General features: G+C 42.9%; 1 protein-coding gene across 1 annotated transcript in view; it reads right to left on the bottom strand.

The window, feature by feature from the left end:
• The window catches only part of TAF2 (TATA-box binding protein associated factor 2), a 209,330-nt gene that overhangs the window by 140,872 nt on the left and 51,375 nt on the right, over positions 1-17,083 (bottom strand). The window contains exons 8-10 of the mRNA XM_082258212.1: positions 12,603-12,716; positions 6,670-6,769; positions 6,428-6,513 (exon numbers count right to left, since the gene is read on the bottom strand). Coding sequence (XP_082114338.1) covers positions 6,428-6,513; positions 6,670-6,769; positions 12,603-12,716 — 300 coding nt within the window. The remainder of the gene's footprint in view (positions 1-6,427; positions 6,514-6,669; positions 6,770-12,602; positions 12,717-17,083) is intronic.

Here is a 17,083-nt window from a genome sequence, read left to right as displayed (position 1 = left end):
CAATGGGAGGTGTGGACAGAGCCGATCAGGCCATGACCTTCTATCCCGCTGTACGAAAACAGCAAAAAAAATACTATAAAAAAATATTTAGACATCTTCTGGAACAATGTCTATGGAACGCTTACATCCTGCACAAAGCCAACAGTGAAAACCCTCTTGCTCATTTCGAGTTTGTCTGGAAGGTGGCTGAGCAGATATTTGCAAAGTACCAGACACCATCAGGAGTTGAAAATAGACCTGGACGTCGCGCTGTTGACGTGGTCAACCCAGAGCGTCTGACCGGCCGTCACTTTGCAGACTATATTCCGCCAACTGCAAAAAAGGCAGCACCAACCAGGATGTGTGTTGTTTGCTGCTCGAAACGCGATAGAAATGGAAAGAAAGTCCGAAAGGAAACTAGGTTCCTTTGTCCTGACTGTGACGTTGGACTTTGTGTAGTTCCTTGTTTCAAGATTTATCACACGCAGCATTTGTATTGAATTTTCTTTCTTTGACAAATTTCCTTATTTACTGCATTATTGAATAAAATTACATTATTTATGAGATTATAATTCATGATTTTGTGTTTCAAAATTTATCACATCTGGGATGTCTACTAGAGTCTTGTTTTGCTCAGGTTTAAGTCAGTAATTACTAAGAATTGTAGGCCTATAATACATAACGCCAAATTTCCATGCAAAAAATTGTACCGCTTTTGGTATGAACTTCCAGACATAATCATACCGCCAGGGAGGGTAAGGGACAATTGTGCGGTCGTACGACGCTGTACCCAAATAAAAATGTATGTCCTTTTTTTCCCACAAATAGAGCTTTCTTTTGGTGGTATTTGATCACCTGTGCGACTTTTATTTTTTTGCGCTATACAAACAAAAAAAGAGCGACAATTCTGAAAAAAAAAAAAATATTTTTCACATTCTGCTATATGACATTCTCATAAAAAAAAATGTAAATATCAACATTTTTTAACATTTTAGGCCAATTTGTTTTCTGCTACATATCTCTGGTAAAAAAAAAAAAAAAATTGCAATAACCGGATTTTGATTGGTTTGCGCAAAAGTGATCGCGTCTACTAACTATGGGAAAGATATATATATAATATATATATATATATATATATTTTTTTTTTTTTTTTAACTAGTAATGGCGGCGATCTGTGATTTTTTGCAGACAGATCGGACCCCTGACATTTTTGACACTTTTGGGGGGTACCGGTGATATTACTACAGTAATCAGTGCTAAACATATGCACTGTTACCTTAATAATGACACTGACAGGGAAGGGGGTTAACAGGTGATCAAGGAGTTAAATGTGAGTCTAGGGGAGTGATCCTAACTGTGGTGGGGCGGGGCTTCTGAGATGACCAGAGAGACGTGATCCTATATAAAAGGATCACATGAGCTCTGTGATCATTGCAGGGAGAAGAACGGTCAGTTACATTCTGTGAACATTCCATAAGGAAATCAAGTGTTTCTGAATGCCATAGGCAGTTTAAGGAGGGGGCAGGAAGATGTTCATGATGACAAAAGAAGTGGGCAGCCAAAAACATAATGAACGGATGTAAACGTGGGCAGAGTGCCAACCCTCGTACACTCATGCTGCGCAGTTTTTTGTTTTGTTTTTTTATCACAAGGGGATATTTCATAGTACAATGGTCAAAAGAACATTGATACTTAGAAGTTTTTAAAAAGTATAAAAAAAAAAAAAAAAAAAAGAAGGATTACAGGAATCTGTTCAGAGGCCTGACAAACGGATTCAACACCACAATCTTTTTTTTTTTTTTTTTTACAGGAATTAAAATTGTCACACATCGAAAGTTTATTATTTAAAAAAAAAAAATTTGCCTTTGCAAGTCATTTGAAACCTTTCAAAAAAGAATACCCGATGACCCTTCCATAAAAAAGGTCCTTGTTCAAGCACTTCCTGTTAAGAGGTGACAAATGTGTTCCTTTGCCTGTCTATCAAATACACCGCCGGCCGAGGCTACAAGTGGGCAGGCTGATAACACATGTGCAGGAATGGTCTGCCATTATAACCACCAGGAAGCCAGTACAAAACAATGATGTGTAGCCAACTTTAGGGCTCTTTCAGACGGTCCGCCTCCGTAGGCGGATCCGTGCTGCTCAGCGGGGATCGATCCGCGATCCCCGCTGAGCCGGCGGATGACAGCTCCGTCTCCGCTTGCAGTGCGAAGAGGGAGGTGTCACAGCCCTCGCTGCTCTCTATGGGGAATCGGATGAGAGCGGACCGCCTGTCCGCTCTCATCCGATCCGATCCCCAGGATGGATGGAAAAAAGGGTTTCCATCCGTCCGGATTTCACAGACAGTATCAGATGCGGATGGCAGCGGGTATCAGCGGACATGTCACCGCTGACATCCGCTGCTCCATAGGGCTGAATGGGGCATCCGATCAGATCCGCCTAAAAAACTGACAGGCGGATCTGATCGGACCGCCCGTGTGAAGAGCCCTTAGAGTGCATGCATTTATTAAAATTTTTTTTAATGTTTTATGAAAAAAAAAAAGGCAATTGTTTATGATATAGCAAACTATGAGGTCCATAAATAAAAGCAGTGGTATGGCATTACAGCAAAGATACATCTACTCTAAAGAAAAGAAAGAAGAAGCACTGTACCTTTGTAAAGAATAGTGGTGTGCAAGAGGAGTGCAATATAGACAAATGAAAAAATCCAGGAGCAAAGCTCATCCCATGATCTTTCAAAATCATTGCCACCTCCTCGAATTTATTGTAGCACTCTGAAATACCACAGCTTGCATTATCTAACTGGGCTGCAAAAGGCAAACCGTGGTGCTGAATAACCTAGCGATGTATAGTGCAGTATCTTTTCTCCATTATAAATGAGCAGTAAGTGAAGGCTCATTCACACTGGCAATAATGCATATCACTGGCTGTTATAGCAGCAGCAGCTTTTTTTTTTACTTGGTAAATGGTAGTTTTACATTGCAGGACTGCGCTGCAACTCCAAACCAAGCATCTTGGTCTCAATGCTTGCTTGGCAACTGCAAGCCAAGCATCTTGATGTCAGTAGGTGAGTTTAACCAGCAGTGTCGCCTATCAAACTCTGCAGACCAAGTTCAAATTTCTGCAGCCATGAAGCTGCCTGTTTTTACTGCCAGTGTGAAAGAGTCCTGAGCCACATCAACTTTATGATAGTTCAGAGAAACTCCAACCCTTGTAATTTCTACACTTGCTCTAGGTCAGTGTTTCAAAGTATGGAGGCTAGAGACAGACAACTAGTATTTTCAGGAGGAGGCCAGCAATGGCAGCCCCTAGATTTCCCTCAGGACAGGATTATATTAAAGTTATGACTTCCCTAGGCAGATCACCCATACGTAAATGGAAAAATATTCATAATTTGTATTTCTGTGTTAAGGTTCCTTACTAACAAGGGCACCATTGTTCTATTCATTTGAGTATACTAGTCCTTTAAGTCCTAGCCATGCCAACATATGTACTTAAATGGCTCTTAGCAGAGGGATTAATGGAATATTTTTTCATTTGGCCTTCTTAGCTGTGGGGCAGAACTGGTGAAAGTCTGTTCATTTGGGTCAGTTATGTTGGAAAACTTCCAACAGTGACTTGTAAACAGGCAGCTATGAACAAACTGGATTATTTATGCCTTTACTATGCTGCCCAAATAAAGATTAATGTATAACTGCTGGAAAATTCATATAGGAATAACACCCTCTCCAGATAGCACATCAACAGACGTCTTTCTGACGGAACAGATTTAATGGCAATTACCAGACAGGCATTAAAAATATGTCACATCGGGTAATATTCCAGAGGTCTCTAGTCAGTCCTACCATCCATACTAAATATATAATAAGAATGTACTTATCCTACATCAACCATGAGCACTGTTGGTGCTGATCTGCAAAGGGAGCTCAGGAACCTGCAAACCTCACTCTCCAAACCTTTGATGATTTTTTTTTTTTAACCCAAACAACAGTCCGGTATGCCAATTTTATCCCAAAAATGATTAAGGAATTCTGAGAGAATCATGTATGCAACATAGTGCTAGGCTGTTTACGAGAGCTATCCCATAATATCTGAAACTCTGGAGGTGGGTTGGGGAGGCACTGTGCACCTTTTCTGGGACTCCAATAAAAGTAGAACATATGAAGTGCTGGCCTTTTGACTCCAGGTATGATTATTTTTAAATAGTTACATTGGTCCAGGTTGGATAATTGTAAGTATGCATGCCTTATATCTGTGGGACTGGTACTTCAGTGATCTGTGGGCACCAAAAACAGTATCTCTCCTGCGCTCAAGTGGTATGCGGGAAGGTGAATGTTCTGAATGGTCTTTTTTAGCACAGATGAGGTGGTCTTGCTGCCCCCTCAGGGGTATCCAAAAACACTGTAAGGACAACAGTGGTCTTTGTGGACGCCATCACACTATCCAGCAGTAGAGAAGTGTTCTGGAGGCGGGTGGTTCCCATTTCCTACATGCATGCACACATCCTATGTTTGTGAGTATAATGTACGCTACCCATTTCGATTTTAATAAACTTTTTAGTGGTAATGCACAAGGTCGTGCGCCCTTCTCTTGTTGCTATCGGTGGGCACCATTGCATTTTCTCTATAAAAATCTTAAGCATTCTCAGATTGGACAAGGTGGAGAGGGGGGGCAGTGGGTTTACCATGCATCAGACAAGTCGCTCAGGACAGGACCTGTAATCTAGCGTGGTTCACTTTACTAGCGACACCTACTCTAATGATTTCCAGCTTCCAGAACAATTGGCAAGAGCACAGTACAATCTCAGGGTAAACAATACCAGGTGGCTTAAAACATCCATAGCCAGTCTGTCCTACAGTGGTCAAGGGCCGTGGCCCGCAGCCTGACGTTAACGGCATCAAGACAGTCACCACACTTCAAAGATAAGTTCACCTTTGGGAACATGCCACCCATTTTTAGGATGGAACACGTAAAATGTTCCAAGTATTACAGCCGCTGCCTCCAGTGACAGCAAGCAGAGGATCTTCAAAGAGTTCTCAAGGAACCACCGTGACGCTTTTGAGGGCTCTGGTAGTTCATTTTCTCTTCCTGTCAGTGTGTATCTACCGGCCCGTATGAAGTACGAGCATACAGATACATTGACAAGTCTGCAGGAGTGCTGCATGGCACCCACAATCTGATAGAATGCTTTACAGGCTCTAAGTAAAAAAAATAAAGTGCATTTATTATTATTTTTAAAAAGGTGAACTTATCCAAACAAACAAACTAACTATTGCAAGAGGCAGGAAGCATAGAGATCAGCTTAAAAGCAACATATTTTTAAAAAATAATAAATAGGTTATACTCACCTGCTCTGTGCAATGGTTTGGATCCTCCTCTTCCCGGTTCCCCTAATGGTGATCCTGGCCCCTCCTCTTCGAGGAGTTCCCCATAGAAAGCCGCTTTCTATGGGGGGTATGGGGGCACCTGTGCGGGCTCACTCCAGAGCCACCTTGTCTGCGTCTGACACAAACAGGGATGCTCAGCCCCGCCCCCTACCCATCCTCATTACAGGATGTGATTGACAGCAGCAAGAGCCATTGCCTCCTGCTGCTATCAAACTGCCCATTGGGGAGGGATAGAGCCACTGCTCTAAAGCACAGCGCTGCATCGCGAATGGGCTCAGGTAAGTATAAGAGGAGGCGGCGGGGTCTGGGGGGATTCTTTGACACAGGTGTATTTCTACCTTAATGCAAAGAATGCATATAAATGAGTTGTAAAGGCAGAAGGTTTTTTTATCTTAATGCATTCTATGCATTAAGGCAGAAGTACAGACTAATACCTTAAACTCTCCCCTGCAATCATAACCCCTTCTGGACCGCGTACCGCAGTTTTACTTTGGTAATTTGACGTTAAATACCGGTGTTATGGCAGCAGATATATGCCATAACTCCGGTATTTTCTTACTTGGCCGGCGGTCCTCTTTCACATAAAAGAACCAAGGGGCAGATTCGCCACGGGATCACATTTATGGGTGGCGGGAGAGGTGCCCCTCCTGCTACTTCCTGGTCGTTTTCCCTGCTTACAGGAGCCTCATTAGAGGAATAGTATTGTTGCCCTAGGACAGGAAGTGTGTTGGTGCTACAGAACCTCTCCCCTTCTCCATAGCATGGAGGGGGTATCCTGTAGTCCACGTAAGTGATCTGGGCAGAACTGGTAGCACTGTTTGGGGTTTTCATAGTTGCACAGAAAGTTACGAGTTTACTGGATTTCTGGCAGATTAAAACATTGGGAATTGTGCATGTTAAAATGTACCGAATGGTTTTTTTTTTTTTTGCCAAAACAGATTAAAATTTTGAAAATTATGTGAAATATATTAGTGCTTTTCTGTCAAAACAAACAAGAGAACTAAAATACAAAACTGACAAATGTGAATATTCCATTAGAATAAGCATCCCTATAAACTTACTGGTCTTTCTCCTTTCCAGCAGTGAATATTGGATGCAGCAACACACCACCCGTCTTCAGTTCATAGGCTACAATTATATCCAGCTCCTAGAAGAACACATCAAAGACAACAACTCATCAGTCAAGAAAACACTAATTACACTCCCTTTGTTTTATTCATTTATACACCACAAGCCCCGGGGATGGGAATGCATTGCATACTGGTAAACTGGGCAATACATTCATGGAAATAAAGATTCTCACTTCTTTGATCCAGTGTCGGTACTGATTTACACCAAATGTCTTCTTCATCCACAGCCCGTAAATATAACCAGAGATGCCTTTCAGGACCCACTCGTCGGACCTGGGAATACAAGGAACCGCTTAAACATCAACACTAGACATGAGACTTCATTCCTTGTGAAGGACATTGTGCTGCAATGATGCCCTTTCAGGGTGTCCCTACTAAAATGCATAATAGTGCAAAACAATAAAGAAAAAAAAAAAAAACACGTAAAGGGATTGCAGTTGGATAATATACTTACCTGTCCCTGGCTTCCTCTTGCGGCACCTAGACAAGGGTGGCATCATGCTTTTAGCCAGATATCAGAGAATGCTGAGCAGCCCAAATCTTGTGAGAAGACACTCTGCATTGTGTTGTCTTCTGAAATTTGGGCTACTCAGCTTTCCAAGGGATCCTGTTGGCAGGAGAATGGACGGTACACATAGTATTATGGAAACAGAAGAATGGTGAGTATATTATCTAGGTTTCCTACTAAAAAAAAGGTACAACCCGAGTTGAACAATAGGCTGATAAAATAAAAATGGAATAAATGAATGCATGCTGTGATACCTCATTATTATTATTTTTTTATTTATTAGCAAGCAGTGTAAGTAGCACCTAATAGCTTCTTGCAAACCTCTATTTCTGAACTCAGAATGGGAAAGGAAGAAGCAGCTCAAGGACCAAGTCAGTGGGGCTGTAGAGCTCATGTACAAACAAACAAGAAGCATGCTGAGCGAAGGAGAGAACAGAGTGACAAAGCTGAGTTCCACAGTGTATGGCTTCTCCTTTTGCTGTCCACTTACAAGCTGGGGGAAGGACAAGACCTGTAAGTGTTACTTGAAGCGTATGTAAGCCCCAATAATGAACTTCTCTTATTTGCTCCCTTTTTGGTCTGTTAACCACTTAAGCCCCGGAAGATTTTACCCCCTTCCTGACCAGGGGGTATTTTGCGATTCGGCACTGCGTGACTTTAACGGACAATTGCGCGGTCGTGCGACGCTGTACCCAAACTAATTTGACGTCCTTTTTTTCCCACAGAGCTTTCTTTGGGTGGTATTTGATCCCTGTGCGATTTTTTGATCATGCACTATAAACAAAAAAAGAGCGACAATTTTGCAAAAATAACAATATTTTTCACATTTTTTTTATATGAAATTCCCCCCCAAAAAAATGTAAAAATCAAATGTTTTTAAAATTGTTGGCCAATTTGTTTTCTGCTACCTATGTTTGTCATTTTTGTTGTTTTTTTTTTTTTTAACGAGTAATGGCGGCGATCTGCGATTTTTATTGCGGGACTGCCACATTGCGGTGGACAGATCGGACCCTTGACTGACATTTTTGACACTTTTGGGGGTACCAGTGACATTACTACAGTAATCAGTGCTATACATATGCACAGTTACTGTAAAAATTACACTGGGAGGGAAGGGGTTCACTTTATTGGAGAGGGAGGGGTTAAGTGTGTCCCTAGGGGCGTGTTTCTTACGGTCATTGGATGTGGCTGTGTGTGTAACAGCAGAGATCAACGGTCCTACATAGCAGGACCGAGTGATCTGTGCTTTTACACAGGGGAGAGGGACAGGCGGCTTTGTTTACATTAGCCGCCTGCCTTTCTCCCTCTCTACCCGACGATCGCGAGTACCGGCGGACATCGGGTCCACCGGTCACACGCGCCGGCTTCTTCGGGTACGAGCGGGGGTGCTCCTCCGGCGGCGCACGCTCGCCCCCTATTGGCTCCCAGGCTAGTGATGTACCGGTACGTCACTTTGCCTGGGAGGGGCTGACCGCCGCTGTATATAGTCGAGCGGCGGGCGGCAAGTGGTTAAAAGAGATTTTTTTTTTTTTAATAATCATATTTACCAAGGGCAGTGGTTCTCAACTTCGGTCCTCGGGGCCCACTAACAGGCCAAGTTTGTAAGATAACTAAATTACATCACAGGTGATCTAATTTGCTGCTCAGTGATTGAAGTATTCTAGTCTGCATCTCCCCAAGGTAATACTTAAAATCTGGCATGTTAGTGGGTCCTGAGGACCGGAGTTGAGAACCACTGACCTAGGGGGATTTGCCATCAGTGAGATGCTGCATCTGTCCCCTGCTGACTCGAAGACTGAGAACTGAGAGATCAAAGACCACTGATCACTCAGTTCTCAGTACTTCATGAGCAGGTGACTTTCAGTCATCGGCTCTCTGCTCTGCCCTTCCAGCGCTCACTGGGCGAGAGCGGCTGGTTCAAGCGCTCAGTGCCTCACTGAGAAGCTGAGCCAGGTGCCAGTCCAGGCATCTGGGTGGATCCCGACCATATGGTTGTGATATTTCTCCAGCCTGGACTGGCTCTGGCATCAGCTGACAGTGGGCTTCAGCTGAAAACGGGGCACAGAAGTGCAGAATGGACTGCCCTCCTGTGATTCACAGGAGCAGTGTTAATTTTGGCAGCAAATTTCAATTTAGTTTTAGTCTTAGTCTTAGGACTAAAATGGCATTTTAGTTTTAGTCCCATTTTAGTCTTCTGCAAGTGTTTTAGTTTTAGTCATATTTAGTCGACTAAAACTCCAGTATATTTTAGTCGACTAAAACGCCCTACATTTTAGTCGACTAAAACTCATTTTAGTCATCTATAATCAAATGGGTGTAGTTCAATTGTAATTTGTAATGCATTATTTAAGCATTTCTCTACAATTTCCAAACTCATTATATACTACTGCTGGTCCTGGAGTGAAAAATCTAATATGTTATTATTTATGCTTTGAGCATGCACCAGTGTTAATTTTTGGCAGCAAATTTCGATTTAGTTTTAGTTATAGTCTTTTGACTAAAATGCCATTTTAGTTTTAGTCGTATTTTAGTCTTAAGACTAAAATGCCATTTTAGTTTTAGTCATCTGAATTGTGTTAGTCGACGAAAACGTTTTAGTCGGTTTTAGTCGACGAAATTAACACTGCACAGGAGAAGTACAGCCAAACGAGCTATGACTGTACTTCTCTTTTAATTATACCACCCTGTTCAGCAAGTACAAAATGTACCTGTTGAAACTGAGCATGTGACTATACTGAGTTGACAACAAAGACTCTGCATATTAGAAGTCTAAAAAAAAAAAATCTTATCAGCTCAGCCAGGTTACCCCTGATAATTACAGAACCACCCCCCTAGGTTATGAAAATGATTAGAGGGGTAGGTGTTCTATAGTCCTGTCTTACTGTGACAAGGCTGCCCCTCCACAGATAAAGTAAATAGAGCATTCTCACCCCAGGAGAAGGTTTAATAGTTTGATCACAAGTTGAAAAATAAAAGGAAGAGAGGCAAAAAAAAAAATGGAGCGGTCACATCTAAAGAGTGGAAAGCTGCAATATCCTACATTTATTTCCTGGGTTTAGATACTCTTTGCAGGTATAACAGCAAGAAGATATGTATTTTATCTGTGCATTTAGTTGTGTACCTGAAGTTAAATTTTAAATTGATTCCAAACCCAATTTATTCATTAACGTGTTACTAAACTTAAAACAGTAAAATCTGTCTATAGATGAAGAATAGCATGTGTTACACTCACTGTGTAACTTAAGTGATTATTCCTCTGCATTGTGTAAAAAGGTTGTGTGATCCTGTATGCACAGATCCTCCTCCTCCTGCACGTTCACTCTGGGCAAGTTCAGATAAGACACAGTAAATGTAGTTCAGCTGTACATGCTCAGTTAGGTCTCCATTGTTGGAGAGAAAGCTTCCTGGTTTTAGCTGAGCTTTTCAGGTCACATGGTATTAACATCACACATATGGGCGTGTATACAGATCCTGACAGCGCAGTAACTAAAAAAGAACACAGTGAGTGGGATGTAACATCTTGATTGATGGATGATCAGCCTCCCATAAAAGCACGAGGACACAGGCTATAGAGGATTTCAAGAGGCAGTGAAATTTCCTCCTACATGAACACTCTGGACTCGAGCGGACCCTTCAGAGTATTATGTGATCGTGGTATACAGATCAGCTAACTGCAGTATTTTAATGTAAAAAGATTATTTATAAACTGTGGGCAGTGCCGGGGGGCTGACAGACATTTTTTTATATTACTGGGTTTAGTAACACTTTAAATGCAAGTTCATAAGTTGAGGATAGACAGACTGACTTATGTATGGTCAGTTTTTTTTTTTTTTTTTTAAATCCGATAATTTTTTTGAAAAACTTTTTAGTACAAACAACAGTAAAAAGAGAAACAACCAACACAACAAAATAAAAACAACGGTGCATATAAGTACATGTCAGTTGAGCAGGTACAGCCATAATGCATATACTGAAGACAGCATGGTTGACTACCGCTGCTGAGCCGTGTTACCCACTAGGGTCGAGGAGATCGTCGCATTACTTTAAAACTGTACCTAAAGATTGCCAGATATATGTAGTGGATTGGTCCAAGCACAATGCACCATACCATAGAAGAAAAAAGAAAAATAAACAATACACACACCCGGTCTGATGGTGAACTGTCCACCGGTTCCTCCCCACCGAAAATGGAAGCCTAACAGAGTGGTAATAATAAGTTAACCCATCCGTCCTAATTCCCCCTTCAGCTACCCAGGTATCAGCGGACTGCAAATAGACACCATGATCCTATTTGTGACCAAATGGAGAGGAGCCAAACCTGGTAGTCCAGCCATGGTCCCCAGAATGGTCAGTTTTTTTAAACAAGCGTTTCCTGGCTGGTCCCTGAACCACTACTGCCTGTGGGTTTCTGCTTTGCCTAGCTGGCTGCAAAAGGAAACACCTCTGCATGCGCACTTCCCACAGGTGCGTGCATCCATTGACTCACACAGCACCTACAGCAAGCCATGCCACTACTCCCTCCTCCTGGAAGACAGCTGCAGAAGCCAATAGCTCATCTCCTTCCTACAATCAGGAATATGGGGTAAGGCAAGGCACAGATTGTGCAATTCCCCCATCAACACAGTTCATGTTTATTAGGGGAATCTCTCCTGCAGCCCTCTTGTGTTCTGGCAGTGAGGAGCCTTCCCTGCCAGCAGAAAAACAATGATTACTGCTGGCAGCTATAGCCCCTGGCAGTTATCGCATGTAAAAAAAAAAAAAAAAAAAAATCCAAAAAGGCTGGTTGTACTGAAGTCAATTGATGGACTATCTCCAGTACAACCAGTCTGCCCATAGATTGATGGAATAACAAACAGTTCCTGCTGAACCGGCCAATATTTAATCAATCTATGGCAGGCCTAACAGCGTGGATTATGGAAGACTTGGCTGCAGTGATATGGACAGCAAATAAGTGTTTGGGGATGAGGGGGAAGTTTACATTTTTTATCTGCTGTAGCATTAGCATAAGAAATACTGAGTCTTTAGTACTCCTTTTAACAAAGTTTTGTGATCCTAAATAAGATAGAAGATATGGAAACCTAAAATGTAAAATCACACGCTGCCCTAAAAAAAAAAAAAAAAAAAAAAAACACCTCTAAGGCCCTGTTCACACCTGAGCATTTTTCAACTTGTCAAACGCTCATCTCTGAAGTTTCAAAACGTCCAACAAGCAAAATCCCATTCATTTCAATGACCCCTGTTTACATATGAGCGTTTTGTCACCTGAAGCAAAACACATAAAGCTCAAAAAAAGTACATGAGCTTCTTTTTTTGGAAGATTACCAGCGTTTTTAGTCAGATGTCAAGGCCTGCCTCCAAACACCTGCAAAAAACACCCGAAAAATGCCCCAAAAAAAATGTCTGAAAACAATACGCTCAGGTGTGAATGAAGCCTAACTGTAAGACAAAGTAGGATAGGACAACAGTTCCAAGTAATGCTCCCTAAAGCTCATTCACACAAAAAAAAATAGAACATGTGTAGCACAATCTAGTGAGAAACGAGGGCAATAATATTCGGCCCAGAGTAGACAGTCTTTCCACAAAGGCAGCTTAACTCACCAGGACATTCTAGAAATGAAGCAGCCAAAGAACTGCTGTGCGAGAGACTGAGCAAGACACCTTCTAGTTAGTGGGGTCTGGTCAATGATCATAGCGCTGTGGAGGAGGTTTGTGCTGGGGAGAGAAAAAAGAAAACAAATGATAACAAAAAGCCAAACTTATAACTAATGTTTAAATACTTAAATCGGGACTTTAGTCAGAAAAGTCCTGCTAGATCACTTCATGCTGGCAACTTTTGCAGGTATAGCCATGTAAAACATTAAAAACAGGTGTCTATACGGTGTATAATCCAGTAACAAACTGTCTCACCCTGCTCTGCACATGCTCAGTTGCTCTTTATTTTAGGTACTGTGCCAAAATTTGTAGAGGTCGATCTGCTGACAGTCTAAAGATTTCCTGCTGCTCAGGGGCGCTGGGCGTCACTGAAATGGCACCCTCCAGCAAGAAGAAAGAGAAGCAGTGCTGGAGGCAATTTACAGCATGCACTGATTTTACTAGCATAATGTGGAATGTATGTTCCTTTTTTATGTATTTTTTTATCTAGTTATGTAAAGCCTGAGCACAGGGGCAGTTTAAAGTTAACCTGTCAAGTCCACCAAAGTGTGTCAGCTGACGACTACCTGAAGCTACACTTGTTTTCAGATTAGTTCTTTTGTGTCTGAGAAGCGCTGCACTATATACAAAGATTCTTCTTCTCCAGACTAAGAATGAGACTCTAACCGTCATTTAAAGAGGAAGTAAACCCTCCTCTGCAACCTGTACCTATAGGAAAGCCTATGATAAGGCTTACCTATAGGTACTGTAAATATCTCCTAAACATGCACCGTTTAGGAGATATATACTTTGCATGCAGCCAGTGATATCACTGGCGCATGTGCTCTGAAGGATCGGCCGCTCGTGCCGTTCCTTCAGAGCCCCGTGCCGTGACCATCGACTCCCGCCAATCAGAGGGCCGGATGCCGCAAACCCGGTGTTCCGTGAAAAAACCATACCCGTGAAAATTCCCTACCCTCGTCACTTCAGGTGCACCTACGTCATTGAACAGCTGAGCAGCTTAGCAGTGCGCATGCTCTAAGCTCCGGAGGGTAGGGAAATTTTCACGGGGTAGGGTTTTTTTAACGTTACACTGCATCAGCTGTTGCCGCGGTTACATTAAAACATCTCGGCTGCAATATTAAATCATCACCGCTCCTACCCCTGTGACTTCCCTGATCTCGGCTACTAAATGTAAAAGCGGCGGCTCTATGAAAATATAAATCACGGAGCCGAGATCTCCGTGATTTATATTTTCATACACCCGCTGCTTTTACATTTAGTAGCCGAGATCAGGGAAGTCACAGGGGTAGGAGCGGTGATGATTTTATGTTGCAGTAGAGATGATTTAATGTACCCGCGGCAACAGCTGATGCGGTGTAACGTTACAACACACTACCGTGAAAATTCCCTAACCACTGGAGCTTAGAGCATGCGCACTGCTAAGCTACTCAGCTGCTTAATGACGTATCCGGAGCTGTGAGCATGCGCAGTGGTAAGCTGCTCAGCTGTTCCATGACGAATATGACAGGAAGTGACGAGGGTAGGGAATTTTCACAAGGTAGGGTTTTTTAACGTTACACCGGAAGAAGGGCGACCAAACATGTCACCCATGAGACAGGTGAGCAGTTGACACTGCGAGGCTTCATTCTAAGGTAAGTATTTCATAATGAGCTAGTATGCGATGCATACTAGCTCATTATGTGTTTGTCTTTCAGGTGTTTTGTTTTAAAAAAAATAAAAAAAAAAATTCTGAGGTTTACAACCTCTTCAACCATCTAGCCACAGAATGATTCGATTCTCTTTCCTTCCAAGGGTGAAATTGCTTGATTCCCCCATCAAAACATTCAGAGTTGATGGGGTAATGCCTCCTGCAGCACTACTGAGTTCTGTCGGCGGGGGGGTAGCACGTGGGTAGCCTCCTGGCATGTAGAACACAAGGATTATTGCTAGTGGCTATAGTCGCTGGTAGTAATCGCATGCCAAGAACCCGACAGGCTGGCTGTACCCAAGTCAATTGGTGGATCAACTTGAGTCAATCAGCATGCCCATACATGGATCAAAATTCGGCTACTCCCTGCTGAACGGGGCAAATTTCAATCTAAGTATGGCCAGCTTTAAGTGGCAGTAAAGCTTATGGGAGAAAAAAAAAATAGTTTCCCCCTGCAAGGCAATATCATGTGCCACGCCCGCTATAACACTGAAAACTAAGCGATCAAACACTGCTGATCGCTCAGTCACCAGCAATCAGCTCACAGAGTGTGGATGACCATCAGTCACCAGATCTCTGCTCTGCCCCCCCATGCCGGTTAAGGCTTTTAGCAGCTCACTGAGAGGCTGAGGTGGGTGCCAGTCCAGGCATGTGGGCAGATCCCATCCATATGGTCGCAATCCTTCCTGAGCCTGGACTGGCTCTGTGATGTCAGCCAACAGCAAGCTTTAGCCCGCTGCCTGCTGAAAAGCTGGTCACAGACTGCACTCCTGTGATTCACAGGAGAAGTACAGCCAAACAGTGACATCACCGTCTGCCAAACAAGTGAATATCCATAAATGGCGCATGTATAGGAGATAGCTGGCGGGTACTGCTGGCGCAGAGAGAGTGTGAGGAGCGGCGCAGAACTGATGCTTCCTGTAGCTCTCCTCTGTCTACTCTCACAGGCAGAGTGCATTTGATATCACTCCGCCTGTGACAGAACGGAGCTGGAACTACACAGGAAGCATCGGCTCCATTCTGACAGCTGAGCTCTGACACAGACAGCCAGGATATCGCCTGGGTGTCAGGCAGCCGCAGCCCGCATGCCGGAGACTTGGGATGTCTGGCTATATGTCATCTTAACCCATATTGACTGCACTGAGAATCGTGGAAATTCGGAATTGAGATCGCAGGGGAGGTGAATCAAGATTGTGATCATTATACGATTAATCGTGCAGCTCTAATAGGAGGTATTCATTTTACCTGCTTATAGTTAAGCTTACCTGAAGGTAAAAGTCACAAAGTGGAATTTACTACCGCTTTAACAATCTGCAGCCCTGAGCTGAACTGTCACATTGAGCAATTGTAGGAAGACCACTGTTAAATGTTTCCCTTCATGCTGCAGCTGGAGGTCTTCACATGCAGTATTTACCGTGTGTTTTTTGTGAATTGCACATTAATGAGTTTAATAGCATATGAGTTATTTTAACTCAAACATTCATGCAGTATTTAACTTTTAGTGAATTGACCCTAATATGTGCAAACTGAGGTTTTTACCATATGCCAAGAGTGCCATCTGTTGGACAGATACGGCATTACTTGGCTTACCAAAAGGTGGAGAATTGTGAGGAATGTTAAACAAGAAAAAAAAAGATAATAAGAGCATCCCTTCTTCAGTAGACGATGAGTGTTCAGCAATAACATGCTGTAGCAAAAGATGGTAAAGTGGAAAGACAATTGCAAACAAAAGCTACAAGCAATGGTCATGATTTCACAAACCAAAAGGTTGGGGGTCAGATCTACCTCTGGTAATGCTGTTCCACATTCAGCTCCGGCTTCTTGCTGTTTTTATATCCGTTTCATTGTTGGAATAACCTGGGTTTTGACTGACTTCCGGCTGCTTATATTACTGGACTCTGGACTTCCACTCTTCACTATCATTAGCCCTACACATATGGCCCATGGACAGTTCACATTCTGGTGCATTATTGCACGAGCACCTAGCAGTGGTTTGGTTGTGTGTAATCTCCCCCCCCCCCCCCCACATCATCCATGGGAACACTTTGTGGCTGCCTTGCTGTTTTTGTACTATTAACTCTTGTGGTTCAGCTGTCATGACACTATGATGGGGGGACGATCTTTTAGCGCCCAATCTGCTTGTGTTGTGTAGCAACTATGCAGAAACGACTTACTCCGATTTCACTGCACACTGTGGGCTTCTCACAGAGATAGACTGGAAAAGATTTTAAAAATGGAAAGATTTTATTAAAAAATTGTATTAGCATGTTGATTGGGGGGGGGGGGAAGAAAAACCAGGTAAGGCAGATTAACCACTTAATACCGGACACTTTCACTCCCTTCCTGCCCTGGCCAATTTTCAGCTTTTAGCGCTGTCACATTTTGATGACAATTACTCAATCATGCAACATTGTACCCAAATGAAATTTTTAGAGCTTTCTTTTGGTGGTATTCAATCACCACTGGGGTAAAATGTGGAACACCCTGTCTTAGTGTAAGGAAAGGAGAGCTGATAATAGGCAAACTACTGTTTACATTGTGATAGCTGTGATCGGACACAGCTCATCACAAGTTAAAGGGAGCTGTGATTGACCCTTTACCTAGAACTGTGATCAGCTATGTCTAAAGAACACAGCAGTAACAGAGCTTACCAAACGAGCGCCCCCAGGGGGTGCGTGGGAGGCGTGCACGTGAGAGGACGTCCTCCAAGAACTGAAGAGACATCCTGTAGCAGTCT

The sequence above is a fragment of the Pelophylax lessonae genome (genome assembly GCF_965119305.1).
Source record: "Pelophylax lessonae genome assembly, chromosome: 5".
Lineage (NCBI taxonomy): Eukaryota > Metazoa > Chordata > Amphibia > Anura > Ranidae > Pelophylax > Pelophylax lessonae.
Note: the sequence above shows the minus strand (reverse complement) of the source record. Positions and strands in the feature narration are given on the sequence as shown.